This window comes from Salvelinus alpinus, chromosome 17 (assembly GCF_045679555.1).
Source record: "Salvelinus alpinus chromosome 17, SLU_Salpinus.1, whole genome shotgun sequence".
Classification (NCBI taxonomy): domain Eukaryota; kingdom Metazoa; phylum Chordata; class Actinopteri; order Salmoniformes; family Salmonidae; genus Salvelinus; species Salvelinus alpinus.
Window position 1 is genome coordinate 28,545,283 of NC_092102.1, and position 14,513 is coordinate 28,559,795.

The window sequence follows — 14,513 nt, forward strand, 5'->3', positions numbered from 1 at the left end:
CATTACACCTAGACTTATCTCCCTAGGTAAAACCACTGGATATTTTAGAAGATACTTACACCTCTCTCTCTCGAGTAGTCAAAAGGAGTCAACCTCAGGCATTTAAAAACCCTGTGCAGTATTGCAGAATTTGTTATCTACAATCTTTCAGAATGCACTTCTCCTCAAAATGGGTTGCACTGTAAGCTTATCAAGTGCACCAGGTCACTCTCCTGAAAGCTGGAGGTCACCCCCCAACACACACACCTCCCCATCCTCCATAGTGGGGTCCAGGCTTTGTTGCAATGTGATGATGCAGAGAAACGGAGTGTAATGGACAGCCAAAGACAATGAGATCTCACCTCCTTGTTCTCTGTAAAGATAGCCACCAGCCAGCCGAAAGCCTTCCTCCAGCCCCTAATCCCAAGGACTCTCCTCTGCACACCCCCAAGTGTTAACAACGAAGCTAGTTTGTCGAGTCTGCACCATCCCTAATAGCCTCACTTGACTTGATGACCAAGCCCCTTCCCTTGAAGATAAATCAAGGGAGGGTTGTAGATGTCCTCTGTACGGTCCACTCTCACACAACAGGGTTAGCCCTGAGCTTCTGGCTCTTACCAAACAAAGGCTGTCACTAGTTGCTGCTCCCACACTAGGATCAGGAAACTCCTCTCTGTATGCTTAGTGCTCTCACTCCCTCTCTCCCCGCAGTGCGTTAACCGGCTCTTGATTGGCTGGTGGGGTGTTGAGCGCATTTATGCTTCTAGTGTAGGGATGTGCCGGTTAACGCACTGCGGGAGAAGAGGGAGGAAAAGGGAGGGAGGTTGAGCGCTAAAGCATAGAGAGAGGAGAGTTTCCTGATCCTAGTGTAGGGGCAGCAACTAGTGACAGCCTTTGTTTGGTTACAGCCAGAAGCTCAGGACTAACCCTGCTGTGTGAGAGTAGACTGTACAGAGGACATCTACAACCCTCCCTGGAGAGCAATGGTTGAGTTCGTTTTGCATGGCCCGGTGCCCCACGTGAGTGGAGATGTTTCTTAAGGACCAATGGAATTGTCTAAAATGAGCAAACTCCGCCTACCCGGGGCATGTACAAATTACCTCGACTAACCTGTACCTCAGCACATTGACTCGGTACCGGTACCACTTGTATATAGCCTCATTATTGTTGTTTTATTGTGTTACTTTTTATTATTTTCTACTTTAGTTTATTTAGTAAACATTTTCTTAACTCTTTCTTGAACTGCATGGTTGGCTAAGGGCTTGTAAAATAAGCATTTCACGGTAAGGTCTACCTACACCTGTTGTATTCGGGTTTGTGACAAATACAATTTGATTCGACTTGAAAACAAACTCGACCATTGTCAGATGTCAAAGGCAAGACTGCCACCTATAGGCCTTTACTAAGTTACACAGGCACAATGTATTAACTCATTATACTTTTGTCACTAAACTTAACCTATTATAAAAATCTAAGGTTGTAATTGCCCTATTTTTTTATACATTGTCTACAATGTATAGCTCCAAATATGTTTCAAAAGATCATGCCAGCTCATGGACTTTCAGTCCTTCTGAATTTCAGTGGTTACATTTCACATACCCCATCCCTAAATTTACCAAACAAAGTGTCAGGGTCAGGCTGTTGAAATGAACAGTTACAAAGTATGTAATTCACTGACATTGAGCAATTAGCTCTGGTAAATAACTGTTTTAACTAAGTCTCCTTTTATCTGTGGCTCTATCTTATATAGAGGGCTCCCGAGTGGCCCAGCAGTCTAAGGCACTGCATCTCAGGGCAAGAGGCGTCACTACAGTCCCTGGTTCGAATCTAGGCTGTATCACATCCGGCCGTGATTGGGAGTCCCATAGGGCAGTGCACAATTGGCCCAGCGTCATCCGTGTTTGGCCGGGGTAGGTCGTCGTTGTAAATAAGAATGTGTTGTTAACTGACTTGCCTCGTTAAATAAAGATTACATTTCAAATAAAATACAAAAAATAATAATAATATACAATTTGCATTTGTAAAACATGTTACACTGATGGATGGTATTCACACCCCCACCACAAGAGGGCGACATAATACTTTGGTCATTTAATGGGTTGTAGTTTTCTTTACATTTTCTAAGTCCCATGTGTTTTGTAGTACCGGCCGGTATGTCACGTCTCCGCACATATTTACATTTTAACAAAGAAGACAGACAAAAAGGAGGGAGGACTCATAACGATAAAAGACCATCAATCAAAAGACCTATAGGCCAGACATCCACAACGAATCCCAGGTAAGCATTGAAACATATAGCTAGCTATATTTTACAACTTTAATCGCATGCAGCAGCCAATATACAAAAGGGAAAGTTGTAAGTATTTCACAAGTTATGCCATTTTGCATTATCCGACTGTAACTAGATAATGTAACCAATGTAAGGCACTACCCACGTGGTTTCATAGAGCCGGAGTCTGCAGATTCTATTGTTTAAAATCAATCAAAAAAACGTGGAAGACGGACAGATGCACGACAGCCGCAGAATTAGGAAATCCCTCTAACGTTAGTAACCGAATTAACGTTAGAAGCAAGATTATCTGAAGCCAAAAGGTTTAGCTAAATTTTCTTCTCACCTTCAACTTTTACAGTTGGGGGGGCGGGAGAAAGTATTTTAATTGGGTGTATTGCAACTAGTTAGCTAACGTTACCCAATGTTTGTCTTTATTTAGAAATCGATTGCTAGATTACGCTAGCTAGCTACTTAGCTAGCACAGTTGGCTAGCTAATTCATTTAAAAGTCCAGTAAACCTTCATTGTGTGGCTATTTGTCATTTCCCGTAGCTAACTGACGTTAGCTAGTGGTATGTTTGCTAACAGGCCCTTTTTTTGAGCAACTATCTAGTAGCCACTGATTATGCTAGCACGTAGACAACAAAGAAATGCGGACAAGAATGCTAGCTAACCCGCGAGCCGCTATGGCTAATCTTTGCTAGCATAGGTGGCTTTGACTTGTATACTTGAACTTAGTCTTTAATCTTAAATTTACGTTTAATTGACAAGCCATTTATGCTTAGTTTTATTTGACTGTTTACATGTCTTCCTCAAGTTCAAACGCATTGCAAATTGCTATGTCATCAGTTCAGCGTAGCAAGAGTTTGATTTCGGTATTGATTTTTTAAATATTTAACTAGGAAAGTCAGTTAACATGACGCCCTAGGAATAAAACTGCATTGTTCCCTTGCAGAACGACAGCTTTTTACCTTGTCAGCTCGGGGATTCGATCTAGCAACCTTTCGGTTACTGGCCCAATGCTCTAACCACTAAGCAACCTGCCGCCCCATTGATATCACAATGTCTGTTTTTATTTTTCCCACACTTCCCCCCCCCAGATACCTTTACAAACATGCCACGCAAGAAGGTAACTGAAGTCTCTGGAAATGGTGGGATCAAGAGGAAGAGGGCAGGAGGCAAAAAGAAGGAAAGGGAGTTCAGCAGTGATGATGAGTTTGATGATTATGAAGAGCAGGAGAACACAAAGAAACCTGGCAAGCCTGCTGCAAAGTCAGGCCTTCAACCAGTCACTGTGCCTGACGACATCAAAGAAAAAATAGTAAGTTTCCTGACCTGCATGAGGTCAAATCAAATTGTTCAGATCACCAAAAGAGGGGTTTGTGACTATAGAATTGTGGTTAATGTGACTAGATATGTTATTAGTCAAATTAATAAGGAGTGCTTATGCAGAGTTTTAAAAAAAGAGCCACTGATCTAAAACACTGATCTGTGTCATTTTTGTAGAAACTTGACTTACCTAAAGTCAAAGGTCAACTACTCATTTTCGGAGCCACCAACTGGGATCTCATTGGAAGGAAAGAGGTTCCGAAAGCACAAGGTATAACCCTGCCAAGTCCTGTAATGAAAACATTGCGTAATGCAAGGCTCCAGACTCAAAGCTGTCCCTCAATAGCACTGGTGCTACCTACTTTGGAAGTTTTTATTCAAGCAATCATCCTAATTGACTGCAGTATTGAAGTCAGTTGTTTCGTGTGTGTGTGGTCTCGCAGCGGCCTTCAGGAACCTAGGCCAGAACCTGTGGGGTCCTCACCGTTACGGCTGCCTGAATGACGTGCAGGTCAGCAGTGTGGTGTCTGGGCCCTGTGCTGCCCACAGCCTCCTCATCACCACAGAGGGCAAGCTCTGGAGCTGGGGTAGGAACGCTGTACTGTAATAGATTGTAGTTTATATACAGTGCATTTGGAAAGTATTCAGACACCTTGACTTTTCACATTTTGTTACAGCCTTTTATAAAATGGTTAATTGTTTTCAACCCCCCCACACACACATACAATAATGGCAAACCAAAAACGTGTTTAGAATAGTTTGCAAATTTATTACAAATAAAAAGATCACGTTTGCATAAGTATTCAGACCCTTCACTGTACTTTGTTGAAACACCTTTGGTAGCAATTACGGGCTATAAGCTTGGCACATCTGTATTTGGGGAGTTTCTCCCATTCTTCTCTGCAGATCCTCAAGCTCTGTCAGGTTGGATGGGGAGTGTCGCTGCACAGCTATTTTCAGGTCTCTCCAGAGATGTTCGATTGGGTTCAAGTCTGGGCTCTGGCTGAGCCACTCTTGCATTGTCTTGGTTTCATGGTCTGAGTCTTTAGGTGCCTTTTGGCAAACTCCAAGCTGGCTGTCATGTGCCTTTTTACTGAGTAGTGGCTTCCGTCTGGCCACTCTACCATAAAGGACAGATTGGTTGACTGATGCAGAGATGGTTGTCCTTCTGGATGGTTCCCCCATCTCCACAGAGGAACTCTGGAGCTCTGTCAGTGACCATCGGGTTCTTGGTCATCTCCCTGACCAAGACCCTTCTCCCTCGATTGCTCAGTTTGGCTGGGCGGCCTGCTCTAGGAAGAGTCTAGGTGGTTCCAAACTTATTTTTAATTAAGAATGATGGAGGCCCCTGTGTTCTTGGAGACCTTCAATGCTGCAGAAATGTTTTGGAACCCTTCCTCAGATATGTACCTCGACACAATCCTGTCTCGCAGCTCTACAGACAATTCCTTCAACCTAATGGCTTGGTTTTTGCTCTGATGTCAACTGTGGGACCTTATATAGACAGGTGTGTCTTTTCAAATCATGTCCAATCAATTGAATTCACCACAGGTGGACCACATTCAAGTTGTAGAAACATCTCAAGGATGATCAATGGAAACAGGATGCACCTGAGCTCAATTTCAACTCTCAAAGCAAAGGGTCTGAATACTTATGTAAATAGGTATTTCTGTTTTATTTTTAATACATTTGCAAACATTTCTAGTCCTGTTTTCGCTTTATCATTATGGGGTATTGTGTGAAGATTGGTTTAAAAATGTAATGTAGTCCATGTTAGAATAAGGCTGTAAATGTGGAATAAGTCAAGGGGTCTGAATGTACTGTATATCTATATCTCAGATGCAATCATTCTACCTTCTGCCTCTGTTAGGTCGAAATGAAAAGGGTCAGCTGGGTCACGGGGACACTAAGCGCCTAGAGGCCCCAAAGCTGATTGAGGCCCTCGCAGACGAGGTGGTGGTGGCTGCAGCCTGTGGACGCAACCACACCCTGGCATTGACTGAGGGTGGCACCGCCTACTCTTTTGGCGAGAACAAACTGGGTCAGCTGGGCCAGGGGAACCAAACTGATGCAGTCCTCAGTCCAGCCCCGGTAAGCAACATAAACCTCTCTATTCATCTGCCTCATTATTGTTGCTGCTTTATTATAGGTCTAATATGGCCACTTAATGAGCCTGTGTTTATTGAAGCTTCTCCTTGCCCCGCTCAGATCCAGTACAACGGGCAGCCTTTGGTCAAGGTGGCGTGTGGGGCAGAGTTCAGCATGGTGGTGGACTGCAAAGGGAACCTTTACTCGTTCGGATGCCCAGAGTATGGCCAGCTAGGTATGGTTTTAACTAACTAGTAGTACTGGACAGATGTAAGTTTTTTTTATTTATTTGTATTTTATTTTACCAAAGTTGCTCTTTGAAGAGGAAAATGGCAGCACAGTGACTCAGCCACTGATGTGGCGCTTATTTTTACCTTGTGTTTTGGGTCACAGGACACAACTCTGATGGAAAGTTCATTGCCCGCGCCCAGCGCATTGAGTTTGACTGTGAGACCATTGCACGTCGCGTGACCATCTTCATCGAGAAGAGTAAGGATGGCCAGGTGACGCCCGTACCCAACGTGGTGGTTCGAGATGTCGCCTGCGGAGGCAATCACACGGTGAGGAGAGAAAAGACCAGGCCCTGTATTCATTGTCTTAGAGAAGGAATGCTGAGGGCCTCATGCAGTCTATGGCACTGCATCGCAGTGTTGAAGCGTCACTACAGATCCGGGTTCGATCACAGGCTGTGACCGGGAGACACGTTTGGCCCAGCGTCGCCCGGGGGGGGGGGGGGGGGGGGTGTGTGTGTGTCCTGTGGGTTTTCCTTCTCCCATCGTGCTATAGCGACTCCTTGTTGCGGGCTGGGCGCCTGCAAGCTGACTTTGGTCGCCAGCTAGACTGTGTTTCCTCTGACACATTGGTGCGGCTGGCTTCCTGGTTAAGCGAGCAGTGTGTCAAGAAGCAGAGCGGCTTGGCATGGTCGTGTTTCGGAGGACTCATGGCTCTCGACCTTAGCATCTCCCGAGTCCGTAGGGAGGAGTTGCAGCGATGGGACAATTGGATACCACAAAAAAGTTTGGCCTTTAAGATTATAATGAGGCTACATGTACAGGGAGGACCTGTTTCTAGATCAGCACTCCTACTTTGAGACACTTTATGAATACAGGTTTTGATCCCTACTGCCACAATTACCCCCATCAGACAGAAATGTGAATTTTAGAAATGTGCGTTTAGCCAAAATGTTGATTTACATTAGTTGTCCCCTCCCACCATTTCCATTTTAGTCATTTAGTAGATGCTCTTATCCAGAGCGACTTATAGCAGTGAGTACATACATTTCCTTACTGGTCCCCCGTGAGAATGGAACCCACAACCCTGATGTTGCAAGCGCCATGCTCTACCCACTGAGCGCCATGCTCTACCCACTGAGCGCCATGCTCTACCCACTGAGCGCCATGCTCTACCCACTGAGCGCCATGCTCTACCCACTGAGCGCCATGCTCTACCCACTGAGCCTACTCTCTGCTTTTGCATAATTGCTGAATGTAGAGCGTTCCCTTCATATTTAATGAACCTGCAGATGGAGACCTTTGCATTCTGATCCTTAAATCTGGGTCCAAAAAGGAGCTGAGCTGGTCTGAACATTTGGTACCAGCCTGCATTGAAAGCGATAGTCTACTCAATGTGTTTTCACTTTCAATGGGTGTAGTTAATTCACAAATACCTTTTTTTCTGCCACGTTTTGTTTGCACGAGGCTAACTCGGGTCAGTGTGTGAACTTTGTGTGTCCAGCTGATATTGGATTCCCAGAAGCGGGTGTTTTCCTGGGGCTTTGGTGGCTATGGGCGGCTGGGTCACACAGAGCAGAAGGACGAGATGGTGCCAAGACTGGTGAAGCTCTTTGACTTCCCCGGGCGCGGGGCATCCCAAATCTACACTGGCTACCAGTGCTCCTTCGCTGTCAATGAAATGGGTATGGTACACAATGCTTAACTCCTTTGAATGTTGAGTAATGAATAGATTTTTTTTTTTTACCCCTGTTCTCAATATAATACCACTATACCCATAATACTGTTAGTTCCCTAAGTACCTGATGTATATTGTAGTGATTTCAAAGGGTACACCAACCAGGATTTGAACCTAGCATCTGTCAGTCTAACGCCTTAGCCATTACGCGATTTGGAAACTCTTGACCAGAATGCTGGTGTTTTTAATAAGGAAGCTAAGCTATTAACCTTTTGTGTTCAGGGGGGCTGTTTTTCTGGGGGGTCACAAATACCTCGCGGGAATCTACCATGTACCCCAAGGCCGTGCAGGACCTGTGTGGCTGGAAGGTCCGCAGTCTGGCGTGCGGGAAAAGCAGTATCGTTATCGCTGCAGACGACAGCACCATCAGTTGGGGACCCTCCCCTACCTTTGGCGAGCTGGTAAGACGTAATATTTAATTGTATGTGTAAAACACATTTCTCACACCCAAGGTGCTATACAACATTATAGAAACATACCAAGGTGCTGGTGTGCTCATAAAAGTCTGCTGAATTGGCACACGTGTTCCAGGTTCTCCACCTATTATGACGTGTTTGTTACAGGGTTACGGTGACAACAAGGCCAAGTCCTCCACTACTGCTCAGGAGGTTAAGAGCCTGGATGGCGTTTACGCTGAACAGGTATGGAGCGGCAACAGAAACTGAATAAACACAATGATGCATTCTGTAGATGGGAACTGCATTTGTGTGTTCACTAGTTTGGGCCCATTCTCACTGTGGTGTGGTTGCAGGTGGTGATGGGATATGCACACTCCCTGGTCATCGCCAGACAGGACACTCCACAGGAACAAGAGAAGCTCAAGAAGCTGCCAGAGTACAACCCACGCACACTCTAATATGGTATCGTCCAGCCACCTCTCACTGTTTTTTTTTTGTTTTGCTTTCACGTCAGAGGCCCTCTAGGTCAACTGTGTAAGTCATGATGGATGGATGGATGGCTGGGGAGGGTGGGCTCTCACGAGTGTATGTATGCATACGCCTTGAAAAACAAGTCGGGCCTATATAGATTGAGGTTAATTCAGAGAGAATGCGCTGCAAAAACTGAAACAAATCCACTCTGGACAGAATTCGCCCTATCCTCACAACAGTCGTCAGATATCTACAGCTGGAGAGAGGATCTACCACTCATCTCCAAACACATTCTTCCACTAGGAGTTCTACTCATCCTCCTGCATTCCCCATGCAAGTCCACTGAAGCATTCTCTATTTTCATGTTGTCTCTTTTTATTCTTCAGTTGTGAACTGATCAATGCCCTCGTCTCCCTCACAATAATGGGTGCTACATCAAAGTCCTCTTTGGGCTGATTTTAATTTCCAACCGAGGGATCAATTCAAGATCAACACTCCATATCTGTGCCTTTTGAAACAGTCTTTCGGGGTATGGAGTGAATGCATTTGTTATTTGTTCCCAAAGACCAATAGCAAAATTTAGTTTAAACTTTGTTCTTGAAGTCCATGGCAGTGTTACTGTTTGTGTCTGGTTGATCGGTGTGCACTGTCAGAGCATATTCAGGATCTGAGATGTGCCACCAAGTCGATGCTCTCCAGCCATTGACTTCTGTTACATTCCTTGGTTTTATGTCTCTTCATTTGTATGATTAAATGTTGAGGATGCGTAACTGTCCCTCAAAGGCCAGTGTCTGCTTGTTGTCATTCTTGCCTTTTTTTTCAGTGACACCTTTTTTATCCCGGGAAACCAGGTGTAGTCACTGTGCACTCTTGGCAATGAAAACCAGCAGAAATGTGGATTGTGAGGACTTGTCTTACGCCTCTGTTTTAGTGCAAATGGTCAACAAAGTGTGTATGCAATGAGTGGATATCCTGGTTTTAAATCAAGATGGGTTTTCATTTGTTAGTCTACCTGTATTGCAACAAATTGTTTTTGTCTGGGTCAGAAAACCCACATCTTGTTCAATATTTTGAAACTTTTTCATGGAAATGGTAATAAAGGTTTATGTAAATTGGTTGATTTTTTTTCTTCTTACGTCTGTTTTTTGCCTCCTACCCCCACTTCAAGTGGGGAGGGAATGCTAGCTATTGCTAGTCTCAGTTTATCTTGTCATCACTACTGTTGGTGTGAGTACATTTGATAACCAATCAGCCACTGTATTTTGCAGTTGCTAGGAGAAGTAGATGGGCTAGTTGTTTTGTACATACTGATGGCTATGTCCACTACTTTATTTGGGGCCACACTTCTAATTCATCTTACCAGGCCTTGTCTGCCATATGTTCATTAGTAAATGTGCTTATCACACCTTACTCAGGTTCCGAGTTGCCAAATACTTAAGATTCATGATGTACAGGTAACTACCAAAATAATAGAAACTTGAGTAAATGAGGGATCAGTATACTAAAAGCGGGTGCTGCCACACAGGTGTGGTTCCTGTGTTAATTAAGATCCCGTCATGCTTGGTCATGTGTAAAAATGCTGGGCAGACCATTATTTTGGCTACGATCCCATCCACAAGCGGTCGCTGAATGGTTTGATGAGCATGAAATTGATGTAAACCATATGCCATGGCCGTAACAGATCAACAATTTAGGGAGATTCTGGAAGTGCCTTAGCGTTTTCCACCACCGAATGGTGTCGCATCCCGCCAATATAGTTCCACTTGTAGAATCAATGCCACGGTGCTTTGAAGCTATTCTGGCTCACGGTGGCCCAATTTACTATTAAAACACTGTTAGCATTTATTTGGTTATGCTGGATTAACATAGCAGTAGGTTGACTGTCTTCTGGATTTTTGTTAATGGCTAGCTTCATGTAGTGCAGGGTTGGGCAACTTTGGTGGGGCTGCATTTGCCTCGTCTGTGTGCCCACATTGCAAACTAAACATTTTAGCAGCTCCCCTTGACAGCGGAGGAAATTTTGTGCAATTCTACACATTTTGCTAGAGCGTAGATAAAACGTTGCAATTAAGTAATTTCCTGCAATTCTACTCATTTTGCAATCGTCCAGGGAGGAAAATTAGCTGTTTTACCACTAATTTCACCATAGGGTGGAGAAATGTTTGCCGTTTTTAATATATCCGAGACTAACAAGATCAATGCCCCCCGGCCGGTAATTCAACCATGATTACTAAATTTAGATGGCCGCTAGACTAATTTACCAATAAAAAAAACATGGGGTGACTGATAAGCAGAAAAACTGCTGATGCACAACCACATTGAAATCGCACCTTGTTTTACATTTACATTTAACCTTGTCTGTTCTAACTTGCAATAATACAAGACCCTGACAAAATTTCAAATTGATCCAATGGCCTTCAAAAAGGGCTCCCAGTTGCCCATCCCTGATCTCATGTACTGCATTGTCACAACACTACGTTGACTGATCTTCACCCAGATAGGGTGTATTCAGTAGTGTACACTGCAAAATGAGTTTCTTGCTGGACAAATTCGGCTAGATCCCACCCTGTTTTGGACCATTTGCTTTTGTTGGTTCCTAGTGACCATATTCGTTGTCTTGTCACCATAGAGAAAAAGAAGTACAAAAGAAGTACTCTAAGAATTTATTAAATGTACAAAATCCAGCAGACAGGAGGTTTAATCCTCATCTTCCTCCTCCTCCTCATCCTGGTTGATCTGGAAGTAGCGCAGCTCGTAGCTCTCCTTGGTGTTGGCCACAACACGCAGCCAGTCGCGAAGATTGTTTTTCTTCAAGTACTTCTTGGTCAGATATTTCAGATATCTGCAGACAAATGGCATTCAGATGTGAGGTTGGGCTTTGGCTTTCAATGTTTTCCCCAAAGCAATACACATACAAAACAACCTAGTAAAGCTAATGTTTTTGCTATACACCTCAACGAATCACAAAAACACAGCACAAAGGTTGAAGAATGATACTGTAGCACAGTCACGTGCGGTTAGCGTATTCATGTGCAGGGGTGGATAAACTCAACAAGGAAGTCTGAGGGAGAATTCAGTTCACAGCCAGTGTATATCAATGCACATAATGTTACTGGTGCATGACAGATGCAGGAGATAAGCCATAAAGCATTCGGGAGTTGGTTAAGTGGGAATTATTAAGTTGAATTCTACCTAGCCAAAACTCAATATTGGCATCATCAATATCAACAATCAATATCAGCAACCTAAACAAAAATATTACTGATAAAGGCTATAAAAACAAGGGGCCTCTTATCCATCATAATCAGTGCAAAAGTGTAAGTAAATTATTCATATGAGCAATTATTTTGTGAGGACAGAAGCATTTACCAAAGTTTTAATAGCTTGAACATGTAAACAATGTATTGGGTGAAAGACATTTGAATTTTTTTTTTTTTTAAAGAACAAATACACAAATGTCTGCATTGCAATTTGATTACTACAGTCCTGAGTTGCCAGTGCAGTTACCATACCTTTTGGAGAAGGGGACCTCGGAGGAAACTGTGATCTTGCTCTTACTCCTCTCAATAGACACCACACCACCACCCAGGTTGCCAGCTTTCCCATTCACCTTGATGCGCTCCTGGAGAAACTGCTCCTTTAACCATTAAAACATACTGTGTAAGCATATACTTCTAATTTCCAACAACAAAAGATTGAGTTGCCCAACATTACTTTAAAAAAAATATATATATTTCTATTTCACCTTTATTTCACCAGGTAGACTAGTTGAGAACAAGTTCTCATTTACAACTGCGACCTGGCCAAGATAAAGCAAAGCAGTGCGACAAAAACAACAGTGTAGTGGATGTGAAACTAGCCTGTTGGCTGGAGCACATCAGTGACATCACACCTTCACTTGGATCTAAAGCCAACTGTCGCTCATGGAGTGACCGACTAGTCTCTTGCTCTGTCAGCAAACACAGTTGGCTTTGAGTTGTGTGTGTTGTTGTGCAGGTCACTAGCTAGTGTAAACCCCACTTGAGATTTAAAGGCCCAGTTTTATATACATTTCCACATTATGAGGTTGGAATAATGCTGTGAAATTGTGAAGATGATAAAAAACCTTAGGTGTAAGAGTTGTTGGAAAAGACAGCCTGAAATGTAAGCCTGTTTTGGTGGGATGGTGGTTTGTCCTTCCTGGTGACATCACTAGACAGTAAATTAGTTAGACCAATAAGGAGTTCCAAACCTACTAATAACAGCACATTTTCAGTGTCCTCCCCACTTAAGACCACTCCCATAGTCCTACCGAAAATTCTTGCTTTGGAAATTGTTCAATGCTAAGAAGCTATGTTTTCTCTTAAAATGATAAAGAAACAATCACAGCACGGTACATAATTGTTACCCAGAAATGATTTGATAATGAGAGAAAAAAAACAGCTGCATTGGACGATTCTGTTCAACATGTCGATCCCATGAACTGTCATTTCATAAGCTCCTTCCATCCTTCAGTTTATACTAAACCAAGTGACCACTGGGGAGGGGCAGAAACCATTCAGGATTGTGGCTAAAGGGGGGTTTCAAATAAGGGCGTATGTGCAACTAAAATATTTAAATTTTCCTTGCAACCAGGCACAGGTATAAAACCTGTCAGTGTAACTGCAAAACTACTTACAAAGTTGGCAGCATCCATGATGCCATCTTCAACAGGGTGGGTGCAGTCCAGAGTGAACTTCAGGACCTGCTTCTTCTTCTTGCCACCCTTGGTGCTCTGCTTCTTCTGCAGATAAGATTGACAGCTAATTAAAAATATGATAGTCACTACCATTGTAGCTGTTCCGTTTAGTTAGCTGCCTAGAATCTAACAGTTAACGTTACCTAACGTTAGTTCACCACCATACGCGCTACTACCGCAGACATGAACTATGTTTTAGCTAATCCCTAATTCAGAGGAAGCTTTAGTCAGGTGGCTCCTTAATAAGACCAATATTTTAGTTATTTAACTAATCAAACTACTGCTGACCATAAAACGAACAAAAAATGTTAAGCTAGTTTTGTGTAGCTACAACGTGGTGGATCTGGCTAGCTAACGTCAGCTAAACTAGCAAAAAAACTTGCTAATTTAGCGGGCCTCGTGAATAACAAAACCCAATTCAGTGCCTTGTTTAGCATGATTAACGATTACATAAGCCCTCCTAAATATGCCCCGATTTATACAAATAATGTACAGCCGTTTTAAGTGTGAAAAATGTATATATTTCAACAATTTTCCACACGCGATTGTACCCACCACAGGAGCCATGGCGAAGAATTTAGCAGAAAGGAAGAGCTGGGTTTGCGCGTGCGTTACATTTTGGCCTGATGAATCAATCGCAGATCTAGTCGATACAATCACGGCATCAGAGTTCGATTAAAAGGCTTAACATTATTGTTTATATATCTTATTGAAATTCCATATATTTTGAAGGATAACAAGTACAAACGTGTTAGAAACAATACATCCTTCTACAAATTGTAACAAAAAAACAATACAAACAAAAAATAAACAGAAAAACACTTAGGATGTTGTTGTTTTTTGGTCCATAATTACCTATTTGGGAAAGGGGATACTTAGTCAGCAGCACAACTGAATGCATTCAACTGAAATGTGTCTTCCACATTTAACCCAAACCCTCTGAATCAGAGGTCCATCATAATGACGTTGTCAAAACCCTGCTCTTTGAATGGTCCTTCATAATGTCATCGTCATAATCCTGCTCGCTCATTGGTTCTTCGTTACGCTGCTCTCTGATTGGTCCCTTCATTACTACGTCGTCATAACCCTGCTCCCTGATTGGTGATCCCTTGATTACGACATTACCATAACCCTGCTCTGCTAGGTTGTTTATTATGACATTGCCATAACCCTCCTATCTGATTGATCCCTTCAGAATGGCATCATCATAACCCTACTCTGATTGGTCCCTTCATAATGACAAATACAGTTCTTGGGCTATAGCTCCTTGCCAATAGTGACTTAATAAACTC

The 14,513-nt window shown here is 43.2% G+C and overlaps 3 protein-coding genes across 7 annotated transcripts in view; 1 reads left to right on the plus strand and 2 right to left on the minus strand.

Annotated features, from left to right (window-relative positions):
• Positions 1 to 1,026, minus strand: part of LOC139542687 (rho guanine nucleotide exchange factor 10-like protein) — a 29,556-nt gene extending 28,530 nt beyond the window's left edge. For 2 of the 3 annotated variants that reach the window (XM_071348435.1, XM_071348436.1), the window contains exon 1: positions 342 to 1,024. The gene's annotated coding sequence lies outside the window, so the exon portion shown is untranslated. Of the gene's footprint in view, positions 1 to 341 lie in introns of all 3 variants that reach the window. The other variant, XM_071348434.1, reaches the window with a different exon arrangement.
• A 1,095-nt stretch (positions 1,027 to 2,121) lies between these two features.
• On the plus strand, positions 2,122 to 9,619 carry LOC139542689 (protein RCC2 homolog). 3 transcript variants are annotated; one of them, XM_071348438.1, is made up of 11 exons: positions 2,122 to 2,257; positions 3,351 to 3,571; positions 3,757 to 3,850; positions 4,023 to 4,166; positions 5,450 to 5,670; positions 5,788 to 5,902; positions 6,061 to 6,227; positions 7,402 to 7,582; positions 7,858 to 8,036; positions 8,199 to 8,276; positions 8,387 to 9,619. In XM_071348438.1, exons 2-11 carry the CDS (start codon positions 3,365 to 3,367, stop codon positions 8,489 to 8,491), a joined length of 1,491 nt encoding a protein of 496 aa, XP_071204539.1. In that variant the 5' UTR covers positions 2,122 to 2,257; positions 3,351 to 3,364; the 3' UTR covers positions 8,492 to 9,619. The 3 variants fall into 3 exon arrangements, with proteins under 3 accessions (XP_071204539.1, XP_071204540.1, XP_071204542.1); XM_071348439.1 differs by lacking the exon at positions 2,122 to 2,257 and adding an exon at positions 2,383 to 2,523; XM_071348441.1 differs by lacking the exon at positions 2,122 to 2,257 and adding an exon at positions 2,464 to 2,571.
• Positions 9,620 to 11,154: 1,535 nt separating this feature from the next.
• Positions 11,155 to 14,115, minus strand: LOC139542691 (large ribosomal subunit protein eL22). Its single transcript, XM_071348443.1, has 5 exons — positions 14,077 to 14,115; positions 13,777 to 13,864; positions 13,162 to 13,266; positions 12,017 to 12,141; positions 11,155 to 11,346 (listed from the first exon to the last, which is right to left on the minus strand). Exons 2-5 carry the CDS (start codon positions 13,786 to 13,788, stop codon positions 11,202 to 11,204), a joined length of 387 nt encoding a protein of 128 aa, XP_071204544.1. The 5' UTR covers positions 13,789 to 13,864; positions 14,077 to 14,115; the 3' UTR covers positions 11,155 to 11,201.
• Positions 14,116 to 14,513: the final 398 nt, after the last annotated feature.